The following is an 18,464-nucleotide window of genomic DNA, read 5'->3' on the forward strand; positions in this document are numbered from 1 at the left end:
AATGTATCATAATTCGTTCTATGGTGCCGCGGGCATTGTCGTAAAATGATATACAAATATTATTTTTATTAGGTATTTATAGCCGCAAATTGACATACTTTGATAAAACGATCAAAATCTGATGTGCATTCTGTCTGGGTAACTGAAAACTTGTGTTTTAATCAGTTATGGCCTAGCTATTTATCATGTAATATTAAAACTATGAAAACTATATATAGTCTAGTAAACGTCTGCTAGTAAGATATTGGTCTTTTTTTCTTCTTTGTTTCTATTTCATCTTAGAGCCAATGAGACCTTTTGTAATGGAAAGTTTTCATTAAAGGCAAAACGAACAAACCAGAGGGAATAGAGAAAAGATAAAAAAAAAAAAAAACTTTTCTTAACTTACATAATCTCAAGTGGAACATGGCGGTAAAAAAAGAACATTTTTAAGGTTTCTTAGGATAATACGTGTAGTTTAAACCCCACCGTATGTACGTAAAGAAAAATAAATTGTCATTGTTGTTCTTTTCTTTTTAAAATCTTTTAAACGGGTGTCCTCCTTTAAGATTTTAATCAATGTTCATTTTGCATGAACACTCTTTTCAAGTTTTTCATTCGTTTCAGTTTAACATGTACGACTAATTTCCTAAATATATGGACGGACTTTTCAAACTGTATTAGGTTTCCATATCACAAAACATTTCGAACGGGGTGGTGAATTTTATTGTACATTCATTTTGTCACACAATAAACGTTATTAAGCTTTTCTCTTGTTTTGTTAAAAGGTTTTTCGTTCGTCATACAAACTCTTACAAAAAGTTTTGAATACCCTCTATCGATGCCGATTATACACGTTTTAAACAGTTTGTTAATTTTGTTCTACTAAATCATTTCGACATAACGGTTGGTTTGTATTTTAAGTTTCAAATTACGCGGTTTTAATGGTAAAGACGAAAACAAAGATGGATTTTAAAAAAATGTTGCGGTGTAGTTTAGGCTGTATGGCGTTTGTTTATGTTTGGGTGAAAATGAGAAATGAGGGCTTTTTTGTAAAATGTACATTATACTTCTTTTTCTACCTGAGTCATGCAATGTATATGGTAGTTATATACTGTACACAACTTACGCAAACTTTTTCTAAATCCCTAAAACATGTGTCACTCTTATTTGAACAGTGGGCTTAAGTTTTATGGATTGTTTCGATAAAGTAAATAAAATAAATGAGAATGTAATATCCGCTCTGTATAAATTTCACTTTAGTGCAGTTCAAGATTTTTTTCTTCTTTAGTATGTCGGTAATCCAAGATAGACTTGAAGTTATTTATATTTAACGCATATAAGAAACAAAAAACGCCCATATGGTTGATTTGTCTATAATAATTATTAAATGACTAAACGTCATTATAGATAAAGGTTTTATCTTCGGTTATATGTTTCAACTTTTATACAAAAGTAGTTACAAAAAACACGGATCTTCAGTCTAAAAATAACAGTTTTATATACATGTAATAACCGCAATTTTTCTTGCTGGGAAAGTGGGTGGGGATCATCAGTCAGTACAATATTTTTCTCATATACATATATTATGCGGATATTTAAACGAATACAAATTCCAATGCCTTTAAAAGATTATGCCAAATGCATCATTCTGTTTTGAGACAAAATCATTTTACTCAACATTCCATTTCTTATATTACCAAGCAGACAAACGAGGGGAAGAAAATGTATGTTTTACCGGCATGATTGGTATTTTACAACTTTATATTAAAAGAAATCTCGTAAAATTTCACTCGTGCAGTGTTTACAGCTCTAACGCTTCTATTTTCTAGTATGATGGCAATGCCTGATAGCGAACACAAACCGACTGCCTTCACAGCATGGTTCCAAGTTGTTCTTGATAGTTATCAATATATAACATAGGTATAAAATGTATTTTAAGTACTATGTGCAATGATATGCAATATGTGTAAATAGTTCTGGAAGATTTCCCAGCCCAGACTGTTTTTGTTGTGTTTTTTGTTGTTGTTTTTTTTTTAGATTTTTAAAACGGTGCTAGAATCAGAAGTGCATATAAACATACATGATGTCATTTCTGTAATCTAAATCGTACTGTACTTATTTCTTAGCAGTTCAAAATGTGTATGAGAGTATTTCCATCTTCTTTTTTTTTTTGCTTTCGGATGGGGGGGGGGGGGGGGGTAGAATGAGACAATAGTGAAAGCTTATCAGTAAATATATCTGTAATCAGAAGGGTGCTAGCAGACATATGTTCGTGGTTTTCACGTGTTAGGCTGAAAATGAAGAGTAGTTCTTAACTGACGACGCTTCCTGTACATCGCTCGCATATTTTCCCTGAATGATACCATGTGTACATGAAAAACAGTGAGCATTATTCGTTGGCCACAGGGCCCTTAAGTGTTTACGAACTGAATTCCGGATACACAAGTCTGTTTTATTACTCAACGACGTTTAACCTTTTACTAGAACCTCTTTTTGTTCCGCTGGAATTTCAGTCCATTTATGTTTAAAGTAAACGTATCCCCAACCTAGTTATGCTATTTACTACTGTGTACAGTGTGGAAATTGTTCGATTCTGAAACATTTCTTTTATGTGGTGAGAATGGAAATTAAACAGCAAATATTTGACTTCGGTGAAATTGTGAAAGGTATTTTTTTCAATGACATCAGTAAAAAGAGGAAACAGCTATTCAATCGATGCAGACGCTCGAAACATACACATAAACATATGACGTATACACACATGTACACAAAAAAGACAAATATTAAAATTCTGCTTCGAAATAAACACACTTCAAGATAATAGATTAAAAAATAAAAGTAAAAATACAAACTCACTCCACTCTAAGATAAAAAAACACAAGTAAAAAAACCTATAGAATTTGAAACTTTGCAATCAGACATAGAAAAATACATTTTGGAAAAGAAAGAAAACAAACTCTCTCAAAAGTACAAAAGTGATAAATGCATGCAAAACCAGTGACCAAGATAAAAAAGGGGCTATAAGTCTACGAGAAATTCATAAAACTACGGAAAAACACGAAGTATAAAAACGGAATCACCGCAAACCACACGCCTTACTTACAGTAATGGCACGGATCATAATCCATACTTTTTATACATTTTTTTTCTTATTTTATATCCACGAATATTCTACAGCCTATTTCAGACTACGACACCTCTCCCATATTTTATAAGAGAACCAATAACACATTATATAACCTTCTAACACCATTTTCCCCCCTCGGGGGTAGGGGAAAATCACAATTTTGAAGATTAGACTTTTTTCTCTCTCCATTCTTATGCAAATTAGCTTAATGAATATTCACTTACAAATCCATATCCGCGACTCTTTCCTGTCTGTCTGTCTGTTATCACAACTGCCTCTTCAATGTCTCCGAATTTGTCAAAAAATTCTCGTAGTGATTTGTCTGCAAGAAAAGAAAGACGAAAATTAGCAACAGTTTATAGTGAAATTACAATTAGAATTGATGGTCCTAAAATTGGTGTAAAAAGACTTTATTCTTTTTTGGAATTTTATTGGTGATAATTTTTTTTTATCTTTTAATAATCACTATTGATACATAAGATCATGTTGGGTGCACATTAATGGGTTTGACACCTAAACTGCAAAGGTGTATGGGAACATGTCTGTGCTTGATATAATTGTTTTCTGGCCAATACTGTCTGACCCTTAATCTTTTTATTCCATTCTTTCACTGATTGACATGTTTCGTTATTACTATTCGATAATAAACGAGACTTTTTTAAATTTCCATTTTGAAATTGATTGTACACTTAATGCCATAAACTTATACATTAAACTCGTCATGCTTGCACATGCTTGAACTACCACAACAGTGGGTCCATCAAAAATGCACGAGACATAGGTGTATATACATTTTTGCCATCATGACTAATTTGAGAAAAAAATGAGAAACAATAAATGAGTATAAGTATATTTTTTCCAACATTGCCACTTTTATTTCTACGACTTGTAACAACTTATCATTGAAGAGTAAGGCAGCTGTATCTCTCCCATTATTCTGATTTAAATACCTCTTGATTAGCTAATAATATAATAATAAGAATATGTTCTGCATTTTTGACAGAATATTGCTGCACTTTAATCGAAGACTTTAGTAATGTGTGTAAAATATGTTTTATTCAGCATCTGTTAGTTGACAGGTACTGAGGTAGAGGAGCATCAATGTGTCTTCTTGTAATAAAAGACTATTTTTGTAGAGTCTTAGCCATGTTAATGAATTGTGCTTAGCCCCTGTTTGAAATCTTAATGCTAAATTCCTTCAAACTTCAAAGGAAATGTAAAAACAAGACCTGAGCAATTTCAATGTAAATGGGCTGTTAATGCGGCGAAATTCATTTAATTACTTGTTTACATTAAATAAAATTGACTGCACCTGGGTGGATTAAATTCGCATCAATATATGAAACAGGGCTTGCAATGTACTGCTCCGTTTTGCCTTTTCCTGCTTGGACTTTATTGATAATGATTACGAAAAAACAGTTTTAAAATTCGACAAATTGCATAATACTGAAAGATAGAAAGAAGGACGAGTAAACGAAAAGAGAAGAAGTGCTTACCTGTAGTGTGGTATGGTAATCCACCGACAAATATTTTTGTGAATGTCGTATCCTTCTGTGTGATAGACGGAGCTGCCATTTTTATTGATAGGAAAGAAAACACACGTTCTAAAAGAAAACTAAAGTTTATTAATTAAAAAAAGACGTTTAAAATACTTTAAACTTCCTATACAATCTTCATACGTATAGACTCCTTTCCTTTCCGATATAACTTAAACACGTTAACTTTCCTTTTCTATTTATTATACCTGGTCTAAATCTAATGTTTATATGCTACTCGTTTAAAGCTGATTTCTCTTTAATTTTTAGTTTCCAGAATTTATCCACGAAGTAAAGTAAATGTGTTTAACAGAACTAGAATGTAATATCCCTCTTGCAGAAGTTCAGTAGCTTAACTGTGCTTAAAGATATTGATAGAGGAACTATACATTTGCCACTACAAAAGAATTATCGGTTGAACTAAGCTCCGCCTACTGTACCTACCCACGATATACAAGGTAGCGCGCTTCTCCACGTGAGAAACCGTTATCTCCGCCTACTGCACAGTATCGTAGCCACGCCTATATGTAACCACACTTGCGCTATAATGTAACGGAAGATTTAAGCTTTTATAGTTTTAACGATGTACAAATTAATTCGTATTAACCAACCTCCTCATAAAAAGTTACTCTGTTAAACTTTTTTTCTTCTTCTTTGTACCGTAGACGAGAATGTGAAAAAGGCCTATACGATCGTCAAACAGGTCAATTGTCTTACTTCTAGAAACATGACCGGTAATCCCTTAAGAGAATAATAATACCCTAGATTTTAAAGTAAGAAGGTTTAGTAATAAAGCATTTAAAATAAAGAAAGGTTCATTGAAAGGTGATTTTGGCGATTTTGTTATAAAGTTGGTGATTTTACAAACCGATTGCGCCACAAACTAAGACGCTTAGTCAGATTATGTACTTAATTTCAGATTTTATAATAAATAGTGTTTTAAACAGACTGTAGAGATTTGACCAGACATTGTACTTGTTTTGAACTTCAAGAATATGATTTCGAAAAATCATGAAATACCCGATTCTATGATTCCCAAGGGCCCTGAAGGTAATCGTTATTTTTGGGTTAAAATACGAAGTAGGCCTGCTTCATTATTTACGTATAACTTTTCACTATATATCAAATAGAAATTAATATTCATATGTATTCGACAGTTTTTGTTTCTTTAAGACAATGGGATTTGGTCAGGGTGTTGGGGTGAAGTGGGGTTGAACTAGTGTTCTAGCTATCACTGTTACAGTATTTGAACTTTGCATTTTATGTATAGGCTACAACGAGCAAACATCTCTTGTTTTCCAACCATTAAAAGTAAATAATAATTATACCAGTAATATTAAAAACAATATCAAAAATAGGTAACAGGGTTTCATACGTATAAAATTACCCAGGGGATGGGTAACTTAGTCCCCATGTTTTTGCTTCACATGTCAAATTCGTGAAAAAACGAGGTTACTGAAACTGCACATGTACGAAAAATAAAAAAAAATGGTGATGAACAGTTCCAGATTTTCATTCTCGAGAAGAACGTAGCTGTTATTAATGTATTTAGGCCTATTGTAAAATATAAGAACACAATGGAATACGGAATTCTTACCTAAATCTGGTCTTAATTAACGGGGACTACTTTTACGAGCGCACGGATAATTTGCATATCAATGGGCAATAATGCCTGATATTGTTAACCGTTTTGTTATAACATATTTGTTATAAGCTGTTGATAAGGACAACGTAGTCTCAGCCAAAATGCTTTGTTACAAATCAGTAATAGATTACTATCTGAAACTAACTGAACGCTTTGCATTCCTCAATATGCGGCAGGGTGACTTCAGACGCCATGATGTTTTTTCTATAATATTTGTTTTAATTCGCCGACTTTTACGTATTCACGCAATATATAGGCAAGTTTCGGTAACGTATATGGATGTGTCTTAAACTTTATTACAAAAGTGAAAAAAATATAAATTCAGAAATAAGGACTAATTTAAGAAATAGCCCTAGAGGTAAAGTACTGAGTTGACGTGCAATTTGCATTTTGCGTTTTCTGAGTGAACTGGTTTTTTTCTTTTGAATGCAAAACAAAAAACAGTTTGGTGTGATTTTTATTTAAACAATTTTATATACTAACATTATAAATATGCGTGAACATTTTACCAAGAAACAGTTTTCTTGAGTGTTTTGAGTGCTTTGCTCTGAATTTGTATTACAAACTAACCATTGTGACGTCATGTATAGTCTCATGACGTCAATGATGCCACCAACGTACCAACAACACTGTTCAACGATCAAGGAACTGCGCCATTTTTCAAAGGAAGAAGTAGAGATGTAACCCTTTGACCTAGACCAAGTACCCTTAAAAGAGCCCAGATTTATTTTGAAATATACTAAAGTGTTTGATTTGCCGTGTTGTTTTTGTTGTTTTGTGTTTTTCTTACAACATTACTCCCTCCATTTTATATCTGGCCAATAGCTAAGCCAACCAAGTAACAAACCAATGTCTTTCTTTAATATTACGGGATGAAAATGAATAAACCATTTAATGTCCAGTAAGGCATTGAAGACCCGCTGACGACATGAATAAGGTAAATGGCGTCATTATAATACATTTATGACGTCATATTACTATAACGTTTGGGAATAAAAGAAATCAAATCCATACTGCATTCCTAAAGCAACAACAATTTAATTCATTTTTTTAACAGTAAAATAAACAAAAAACGGTGTTTCTTCTATTGCGAAAAGGGACCATTTTAACGTGATATTAAAGGTAAATTACGATAACCTAAAGGGTGGTGCAGCCTGGGAAATGTCGCATAAGGTCACCATACGTTCCAAAAGTGTCTTTAAGATTTGCACAAAGAATAGATTTGGCCCCTTTCAATTTAGAAATATATCTATGACTATAGTGTCAGGCGAAGCAGACAAACACCAAGTAAGCACATGTAAATACCATCCTTGACGGGTGAGATGGTGGTAAAACTTTGCTCCCCATCCCACGCCCCACCCCCACCTCAAAACAACCTCCACCTCCTCTGTCCTTGTAAAAGAAGGAATACGAGTGTATGTGTATATGATGTTTATTGCAGTCATAATTTCCAGAACTATAAAGTCATTATGATTTTAATAATAGACAAATTATGACATGTCTATGTTTTAATAAGATGTGTCGCTCTTTTTGGATAGTCGCTTTCATTGGTAGGTCAATTTGAGATTATATGACATCATTTCGTCCAAACAGTATTGCATACAATTTGAGTGGGAAATACATTAATATAAAAACTTTTTTTTTCTTTTTGTAATTTGTGTCATACACACATATTCGAGCTGAAAACAAACCCCGAGGTGTGATATACCATGTTCGAACAATTCAGCAGACGATCGTAAACAAGACTGGGCATATATCTAAGTTTATAGCGCGGTTGATTATTAAACACTCTAAGATTACAAACGCACAAAAAAAGACATGGACTTCGACCAAAATGATAATATCTTCGAGATCTTAACCATTGTTCAAGACCAGTAAGCCGTTGAGACACAACGGTGCTGGGCTAAAGTTACGGAAGATTAAGTTGCAAGATAAATCAGGTTAATTAGCTAAGACAATGTTGGAAATAACACACAAAGAACGACTTCTTTTGTCTAGATGGCAAACTAGATCATAAAACAGATCAGGGTAAAGTCATGTAATCCCCCAATGGAGTTGAATATCGTAAGATAAAATTTAATGAATTAGAACAATTTACAAACACGTAGTTTTAAAAAATATAATACAATGTATATACACTTATAAGAGATTAGCGTTTTAAAAAATAAAATGGCGGCTTTTAAAATATGTGTGTGTTTTTTTTTAATGAAGATGATATAAAATTAACAAAAACGCTGTCACCAAACTTAAAGCAAAATGATATCTTTATATTATTTTATTTCTTCCTTTATATAATCATCATGTGAAAGTTATATAAGTTTATTAACCGTCATGTTAAAGTTATATAACCATCTCGGAGCAGAAATTTTCAATCAAGATTCCACTTATACGAAAAACATATACGTTATAGAAGCATAAACTGTAAAAAATGTTGTTCATTTCAATTAAATCACATCATAAGTTATATAGATGTATATTAAAAACAAATCTGATATAGTTTAAAGATGTATTGGCCTAAAATTAAAGATGTATACATTAATTTTATATTGTTATAGTCCCACAAACAGACAATGTTGAGATTCTAATTGCCACAAAATAATAGAGGTAGGTCTTTCCCGTCTTTTTCAGAAACATTTTCTAATATCTACACACGAAAACATTGACTAAACTAGCTGCTAATAGAGTCAAGCAAATCTTCTAGTTTGACCAAGCTTCTGTACAGTTGGTTACTTACTCAAATGTAGCATTTTTTGTATCGAAATCCCACAAAAAAATACAAAAGATACTATTTTGAATTCACAGTATTTTTTTTTAATACAGTTATTTATTAGGATGAAGCTAAGCTTATGGAAAAATATGTCACATACATATAGAATTGGAGCATCTGCGTTGCAATTCTTCATTTCTATATCAAAATCAGTTGAATTTTTAATAATTGGATGTGACGAAAAGTTACTATTACAACTAGAAGTGTAAAAAAGGCGGTGAAAAATCCTGTTAAATAATACAGCAAAAATAGTTTCATGGTACCTGTAAGTCGGGTTATTGGTCAAAGGGAGGTAATTCTTGGTGTATTCACTCGTTTATATAGCTTCTTCTTTTTTCCTATTTTTTGCTGATTGAAGAAACAAAGTAACAATATCAGTAAATGTAACGTCCATGTGTCCCAGTGACCACGTGCATACCGTGCAAAATTGAATGGGCAATGAGATGAATGTTGACTTTGCTGGTAAATGTTGACACTTTACGTAATATACAAATGTCTAATGTTTGTTTTTATTTCATTCTTTACCACTGTGAGAAATAATCGAACAGATCGTCTGACAGACTTGGGACAAAATTACGAATTTTCTTTGTGCAGATTGTTCCACCGACTCTATACGCTCAATATATTTCATTATTAAAATTTTTGAGATAAATTGTTAACCCCTCTATACGGACAAAGAAACAACGCTTTAACAGCCAACTTAAACTAGTGTGTGTTTATTCTATATTCTACGTCTCTCGAGCAAACAAATAAATTCACAGTTTCTTTATTCGATTGCTATTTAGTTTTTATAGCGGGACGTTATTTTATTTGTTTACTTTTTTGTGTACCTGTTTTTTTTTACATTGAATCATTTTTGAAAAAAAAAAAAAAAAGTTCGCATTGAATTACGACATGCAATTGTGGTATTGATAGAGCCAAAAAAATTGTTCGTTCAATATGAATTGTTCATACATTACGTTATTAAAGTGGTCGTTATTTAAGAACAGTCACATTTTAGTTTAATGACACGCTACAACACGAGTAGGTATAAAAGAGAAACGAATTAAATAAAAAAGAGATGTATAGCCCTACAGAAATAAATTAAAAAAAATACCATTCAGAATTTATAAAATAGTCAAAAACATCAAAAAATATTTATAAATTATATAGAACTCTAATAAATATAAATGTTTATTTATTTATTTATTTATTTATTTATTTATTTATTTATTTATTTATTTTATTTATTATTATTATTATTATTATTATTATATATTATTATTATTATTATTATTATTATTATTATTATTATTATTTATTATTATTATTATTATTATTATTATTATTATTATTATTATTATTATTATTATTATTATTATTATTATTATTATTATTATTATTATTATTATTATTATTATTATTATTATTATTATTATTATTATTTGGTCTGTCTTTTTTCTTCTTATTTTATCAAAACTACTCCGATTATCCCTATTTGGGACATATATTTCTAGATTGAAAATCACGATATTAAATGGGCACAGTGTAATTTTGGATGCAAGTACGTTCTAGAGGTTGTGGTGTGTGTGTGGGGGGGGGGGGGGGGCGGGGCGGTGTTAAGTGTAGGGGTGGATAAGTATGAGAGGGTGAGGTTGGGTCTATGATTATTTCCCTCAGCTTCATTTGACAGTTTGAGAGAACAACAAAAACAACAACAACTAAATAAAAAACAAAAAACCTACGCGATTCAATGAAACATTGTCTTCCAAAGACATAAATCAAATCTCTGAACAAATCTAACATCATTGGATAAATGCTGAGTCGCTTTTTATTTTCATACAAAATTTATTCAACGAAATATATAACCAAAGCGTTTTTATTATTCCGCCGGAAGAACAAGGGAAATGAAATATATCTTGGTTATAATTGTTTTATGAAAGGAATTGTTTTTAATTCAAGTGGAAACGATTCGTTTGACGATTTATAGACCGTACAGACCACATGTAAAGAATAATGGCGTACATATACAATGTCTGCGCATGTATATTTCATTTTCAATTTGCCATAACTCATTATGGGTATAAAACACGACAAAAGAAAATAATAAAATATTGACCACGCGTTAACAAAAACATTTATCTCTACTTTTCCGTCTCATGAAACGAGTATTGTCCCCCGCAGAATTACATACACGACTGCTTTTGTTCCCGCGCAAAGGGTAGAGAAATCGGATATATACCAGTTACCGGATACGGGCTATATTCATAGAGGGAATCTCTTTGTTTATTTATGTACTCGCGGAATGAATAAGCTTTTAAAGTTGTATTGTCAAGTTTATATATTCAATAATACAGAAATACAATACAGGATCTAAATCATTTGCAGTGACATTATGAATTTATTCAAATTAATTTCAATACGTATATACATGTTTCATGTATAATACAACAGACTATAGCTTACGTCACACGTATTTTTTTTTTGCTCCCGTATAAATCATTAGTTAACAAACAATGACCTTGTTTTGCAATGATTTTATATAACCACATTAATCAGTCAGCCTACTAGATGAATTTTATCTGTCCACATAAATCAGTTTAATATCTCTCTATATATAAACACTTTCCATAATTCTGAATACATGAATTTAAATATTCGGTGAATATATACGTGTTTTATATACTGAAAATAAAAAAATTCAAATATTGAATACAATGTATTTACATGTTTTCAATGATTTCATTAGAACAAATGCCGCAATCGTGTTTGTATGATTCGAATGACATACTAATCGTTAGTCAATACCACGTTACTTTAACCAGTATCATATGATATAGGAGTAACAAGCAACGAAAATTGATATAAATATTTCATTAAAGTTTCTTCCAAAGACCAAGCTCCAAACGCTCTTATCTTGTAGCAGACGAGTCTACAATGAGCACATTTTCTACAAACATTCCAAATATTGATAAAAACAACAGAAATGTATCATTTAGATATTCTAATAAAATATTGTTTGAAAAAAATTGTTGCTTAAGTTCAAAGTGAATAAGTATGACCATTTAAATATGACGAATAATAATATGTTGTTCAAGACCAATTTATTATCTGCTATATTAATATATGTAATATCGGATCATGTATCTCACACATGCAAACAACATTCATATATAATTATTTTGTGGTTTGTTGTTATGTCTGAAACTATATATTAACATAATTATTGATAATATAACATATCTTCCGTTATCGACCAATTCACTTTAAACAAGCTTATCAACTTGAGGTTCTTGAATATCAATATTAAAGTGGCACTACGCTCATTTTTTCACTGTCAAGTTGAGTTGAATTAGCAATATATTTCAAAAGATTGACAATAACGTATAATGGTGATTTACCAGCAACTTATAACGAAAAATATTAATGATTTTATCTGGGACAAAAGATGATAATAACAATAATACAAAATGTAATAATAATGAATACTTTTGGCCCCAGATTTAATATATATAAGATCTAAATTATAAAAAATGATAGCCCAGTCGTTTTCAAGAATTGAACGTTACCAATACATTGTGAACAATATTCACAGACATTTCCATTGGTCAAATGTATTTTTGATGTTTTTTCAAAGTAAGGTATAGAATTGAACAAATTAAGGCAAAATATCAAGTTGTTTTAATAATACTCGTTCACTAACCATTTACGCTTGGATGGGGGCATAATTAATCACTTTAATTTAATAAACATTATATATAATAGAACTTTTCTGTATGCATTCATAGGACACATGCGATATACATGTATATACGTATATAAACTGGGGCAATCATTGGTCATTGAATCGTGCTCTTGTAGAAAGTCTGGACTTTAAGAATTGAAAAAATACACAGAAGTCTACTAATAATTCAACCCTACATAATTCATTAGTAATCTTAATCCGCTTATTTATTATTCTGTGGTTAATCTCCCCTTTTTTAATCCCAATGACGTGTAATTTTGTATAATTAATACTAACCGCCAAATATTTAGTAGAACCTAGACATTACACCACCCTGAGATTGAAAAAAAATCACCCCAAAACCCTTGTGCAAAAATAAAAGGTCGCATCTGGATTAGTGACCGTCGGTCAAATAAGTACATGTGTTTTTAATGTGTGTCCAAAATCTGATAATTTTTCGTCAATTAGTCGACATAGCACTGCGGGAGTTTCCGCCTGTACACAATTAGTTTAAGATATTATCTTGTCACTTATAATACACAACGTGTCAATAAACACGCGCGGGTATGTACACTCTATATGCACACGTGCTAATCAGATTGTCAAGTGGCCACATGGCATTCTGGTCAATGCAATTAATAAAGTTGCATTTTATCACAGTCCCGTATTATAATTAATAACATTATTCCTAGCTGATTAAAAAAAAAAAGAAAAGAAAAGTAAAATAAACAAGAAGTTACAGGGAACTTTTAAGTTGCTTTACGTACTAATACATTATAGACATTTCAGATTGCTTTTTATGTGCATTTCTTAATGAATATATCACAAGGTAAACTGTCAAAATAATCGGCATGCATCAATCGATACAAAACTACAGTGTTTTGAATCATTCAATTGAAGTTGAATCTTTAATAATAATCTTTAAAAATAAATGTCCTTTAATAAAGAAATAATCGTTCACTTATCATCATTCTTCTCGTCAGTTCATATGTTTTTGTTACATTTGATAATTTCCATATTTATAAAATATTATAACATTATTTCAGTTTTAAAGTTGTTGAAATACTTTTAAAAAAAATGTTGAAAACTTTACATTTATTCACCAGTCCTTATATATTGATAATGGTAAAAATGTTTATAAAGAAGTCCTCTGTCGCTGAATTTAAACAATAAAACAAACAATAAAAGACAATAACAAACAAAAAATGGCAACACTTCATTGCGCCTTTAACAAATGAATGAAACAGAAACATCAACAACATGGAAAATCGAGAGAAAATGAGAGAGACAATAACAAATCTTCAATGCATCTATATATGTGTATTTGTGTCTTGATTCTTGTATATTTGTGTCCTGAATTATAGCCTTAAACTGAATTGGTCTTAAATAGAAGATCTGTTATACCATAAATAATTATCTTGATAGTATTCAGTATTTTGTATGAAAACAAACCATGAAAGAATTATATATGAATGTTTTAGGTAAGTGTTAGATACATGATCCGATAGGACATATCAATATAAATGTCTAAAACAAAATTATAATTATTCATCATATAAAATGTCAATACTAAGTCACTTTAGAGCCATATAAACATTATGTTTTTGAGACATAATTCATAAAAATTTCCATATGATAATTTTTTCTTTCATGTTTTATATCAATATTTAAAATGGAAAATATACATATTTAAATATTTAAAAGAATAAGACAGCATAACAACGGTTCCATGGTGTAATGGTTAGCACTCAGGACTCTGAATCCTGCGATCCGAGTTCAAATCTCGGTGGAACCTATCTTTTTTTTCTTGAAATGTACAAATTAATGAATGAATTGATGAACAAACGAATGAATCAATGAATGAATGAAAACAGAGACAAGTTTATTTCGTTAAATTGAAACTGTTTTAGAAAAAAACGAACATCAATCTTGGAAGCAGTGAGATTATTTTACAATAAAAAACAAACTTACATGTAACTAAATAAAATTAACTAATAGTTAATAGTAACTAAAACTAGTGAACAAATAAACTAACACGGAGAAAGACGGACATTTATTCAGATAATTGAACGGTATTTAAAGATCATAATTAAAGGACCTTTTGTTTAAAAGAAATGTTCAATGCTTCAACTGTCATTGGTAATTGAATAATTCAATACACTGTATGTTTTGTATTGATTGTTGCATGTTGATAATTTTGTATTTTGATAGTATACCATGTGCTATATTCATTTTAACCAAATTCTTACAAAAGAAATATAAAATATTTATCATTTATGTATTTGTACCTTTAGTTACACACCCTACATGACAGCTATCATTGTGGACTGGCTAGCACCGAGGACTTTTAATCCTGCGGTCTGAATTTAAATATCGGTGAAGCCTAACTTTTAAAGCATTCTTTACTTAAGACTTAAGACATGTGTATTTCTTGAAATTGAATTAAAATGATTGTATGAATGAATGAATGAATGAATGAATGAATGAATGAATGGATGGATGGATGGATGGATGGATGGATGGATGGATGGATGGATGAATGAATGAATGAAAGAATGAATGAAGGAAGGAAGGAAGGAAGGAAGGAACGAACAAACAAACAAACAAACGAAGGAAGGAACGAAGGAACGAAGGAATGAATGAATGAAGTGAATGAATGAATGAATGAATGAATGAAGAATGAAAAGACTTAAGAACAGTATATTTCGTTATATTGAAACTGTTTTAGATACAAAAAAAAAAAAGATTATCAATTTTGGAAGTAATGAGATTATTTCATTACATGTTAACACAGAAACTGACTTGACTTGACTTGAGTAAGAGAAAACCAACGACACCCTACATGACAGCTTTCATTGTAGACTTGCTAGCACCCAGGACTTATAATCCTTCAATAAGAGCTCATATCTTGTTAATAGAACCTTATTTTGACACTCAACTATTTGTTGAAATAACTTATGATCAAGTCACTGGACATGGCATGCTTATTCCATCTTTATATATACGATATATAATTACGCTACCTTTCTATCTTTTTATCTTTATCATTATTTTTTAATCTGGAAAAACCTTTCCAGGGCCGCACATTTTCACGAGGAATGTTTCCAGTGTATATACATGTAAAACCAACATACGCTGTAGTCATTCTTTTATTGTTTCGTATGACGATACGGTGTCATAATAACAAAAGTTTGGCGGTTATTTCATAATTACTTGTGATAAATGGGAGCAAAAGAAATAATGCTTTCAGAGTAAAACAGTTCCTGGAAGTAGTTCCAGATGCTGAGAAAATAAACGTTGTCATGGCTGCGCGTGCCAGACATTTTGCGAGTGTCGTCTGCAAAAAATATAAGTAAAAAGCAGACGACTTAAAAGTTTCTGCAATTACAGCATACCACTTCCATGGGATAATATCATAATGATACTCATACTGTACGAGCTAGCAATTTGTGGGAATTATAAACGCATATAAAATGCTACCATAAAAATGTGTGACGTAGGTCTAAATTGAGTAGAAGATTTTTATGAATGAAGATTCAATGTTTTATATGTTTTACATTCATAACTTCGTTACTTTTGCTATGAAACACTCTTTAGACATTTTTTCCAGAAAACACCTTACGGTGATAAAACCATATTCTAAACTTTGGTTTGAATCCCAGCCTCAACCCCATGTATTCGACAGCTGATCTCAAAGTCTGAACCAAGTGTTATAACTTTATAATTTGAGCGTGATGTCAGCTACCTGCAAAGAACTATTTAGCAAAAGTACAAATATCTTTGTTCAAGGAAAGCAAAAATAATTAGTGTAATAAAACAGAATAAAAGTATTGTTAATTATGGAGTACTTTTTGATTCCACTTTACGCTATATTTTTTGGAACAGAATAGAAATTTTATATAAGACTTGTTCAAAAGTACACCATCTTACACAAGCATACACTTTTACATAATACATGATTTTCACATGACATTTTTTGTCATAAATACGCGTATAGAAATACTAATATTGGTTATATGATTGATTTGAATATAGATATAAAAAACTTTGTTTCTACATAATGTTTAAAATTACATATCTTGTCCGTATGGTTAAGGTCGTTGACTTCAAACCACTTGCCCACCACCGCTGTGGGTTCGAATCCCAACAGGAACTTCTTTTATTTGAGGAAGCTGTGTTAGGCCACATGTGTCACAAATCACATTCGTCACAAGTTTTTATGAATTTGTGACGAATGTGATCACATTCGTCACAAATGACTTTTGTGACGAATGTGATTGACCAAAATCGGGTAAAAATGCCAATCACAAACGTCACAAGCAAAATTGAGAATTTTTAAACAGGCGAATCACAAATGTCACAAGTTTATTTTTCAATATGTGATACACGGAATATCATAAGGACAATCGTGGTTATATCAGTGCGATAGTACAAGGGCGACAATGCAATAAATCGATATTGTGATGTCGACATCACGATTACAATATCTTTTCACCACCATTGCATTATCGCCATCGTACTAACTTGTTGCAATATCGTATCGTCGGCATTGTATTGTCTTCATAGAACTGTCGCATTGTCGTAATGGTATTGCTATCAAGTCGTCTTACGTTCTCGAAACCTTCAAAAAAATTTTGGTGACAATGCACGGCATAGTATCAGACTTCAACTGGAAGTGATCTTTTACCTCTGTGAACCCTCAAATTTCTTCCCACCATACAGCGACAGTCTAAAGGAATCTCACAGACTTAATCTTAGTTTCAGTACAAATTATGACCATATTTACACCAATAAGACCATATATGATTGTTTGGGAAGTAGCTGAGACCCCCGTTGACTTTCAGGATATCTAATTAGAGATTAGGACCTTTTGACATCAATGAACCTTTTTTGGTCTGACAGACTTTTGACTTCCGCAGACTTTCAGGAATCTTGGTTCAATTAAAGAGTATGACATTTTGACATCTAGGAACCTTCTTTCCTGAGACGATTTTGCAAGTCTGTGCCAATTGCTTGCAGACGCTCTATGGAACTTTCCATATCTATTCCACTAGTAATAATAATATAGTTAATTCGTTTAAACAGATCGTGTCTTTGTGGCGGGCCGCTTTATCGTTTCGACGCGTCTTAGCTTTTTTCGCCTTTTATGATTAGATAGTTTCAAACGACGGTGTTTAGTGAATTTTATAGAGGATATTTGTTTGTTTTGAGTGAATATGAAATATATTTCACTGAGAAGTGAGAAAAAAAAAAGAAATATGTATCACGAGCGCGTAGCGCGAGTGAAAATATGAACATTTTCTCACTTCGATGTGAGATATAGTTCATATTCACGAAAAGCAAACACATTTTCTTTTTATTTTATGTGCCTTTTGAAAAGTGCTTTTAGACCGTTTACTACTGAAGCGCGGAGACTACGCGCGCGTAAACAATATGACGGCAAACGTTAACGCTGCAAGCAAAATAATCCTTATTTATTTATATTTCTTTTTGCGGTCTCATTGTCAACAATCTTACAAAATTACGGACATTTGAATCGAGAAATATGTCATTTAGAATGAAATTAAACAGTTATTTTTAATGCATGTTTAGGGAATCCAGACTTATAAATACGTACGCAGAGTGGGCGTGGCTTATATCACCCAAATCTATATCACCACACTGTGACTGATATAATATGAATATATTTCATTGATAGAACAGTA

The 18,464-nt window shown here is 31.4% G+C and overlaps 1 protein-coding gene and 1 non-coding gene across 5 annotated transcripts in view; one reads left to right on the top strand and one right to left on the bottom strand.

Annotated features, from left to right (window-relative positions):
- Positions 1–5,024, bottom strand: part of LOC132728369 (RNA-binding protein 24-B-like) — a 48,072-nt gene extending 43,048 nt beyond the window's left edge. For 3 of the 4 annotated variants that reach the window (XM_060714025.1, XM_060714024.1, XM_060714022.1), the window contains exons 1-2: positions 4,606–5,024; positions 3,334–3,431 (exon numbers count right to left, since the gene is read on the bottom strand). In XM_060714025.1, coding sequence (XP_060570008.1) covers positions 3,334–3,431; positions 4,606–4,684 — 177 coding nt within the window. In that variant the 5' untranslated portion in view covers positions 4,685–5,024. The remainder of the gene's footprint in view (positions 1–3,333; positions 3,432–4,605) is intronic. The other variant, XM_060714023.1, reaches the window with a different exon arrangement.
- A 9,458-nt stretch (positions 5,025–14,482) lies between these two features.
- On the top strand, positions 14,483–14,554 carry Trnaq-cug (transfer RNA glutamine (anticodon CUG)). Its single transcript has one exon. It is a non-coding gene; the product is annotated as a tRNA-Gln (tRNA).
- Positions 14,555–18,464: the final 3,910 nt, after the last annotated feature.

Source organism: Ruditapes philippinarum, unplaced genomic scaffold (assembly GCF_026571515.1).
Source record: "Ruditapes philippinarum isolate M1 unplaced genomic scaffold, ASM2657151v2 ctg284_1_1_1_1, whole genome shotgun sequence".
NCBI lineage: Eukaryota > Metazoa > Mollusca > Bivalvia > Venerida > Veneridae > Ruditapes > Ruditapes philippinarum.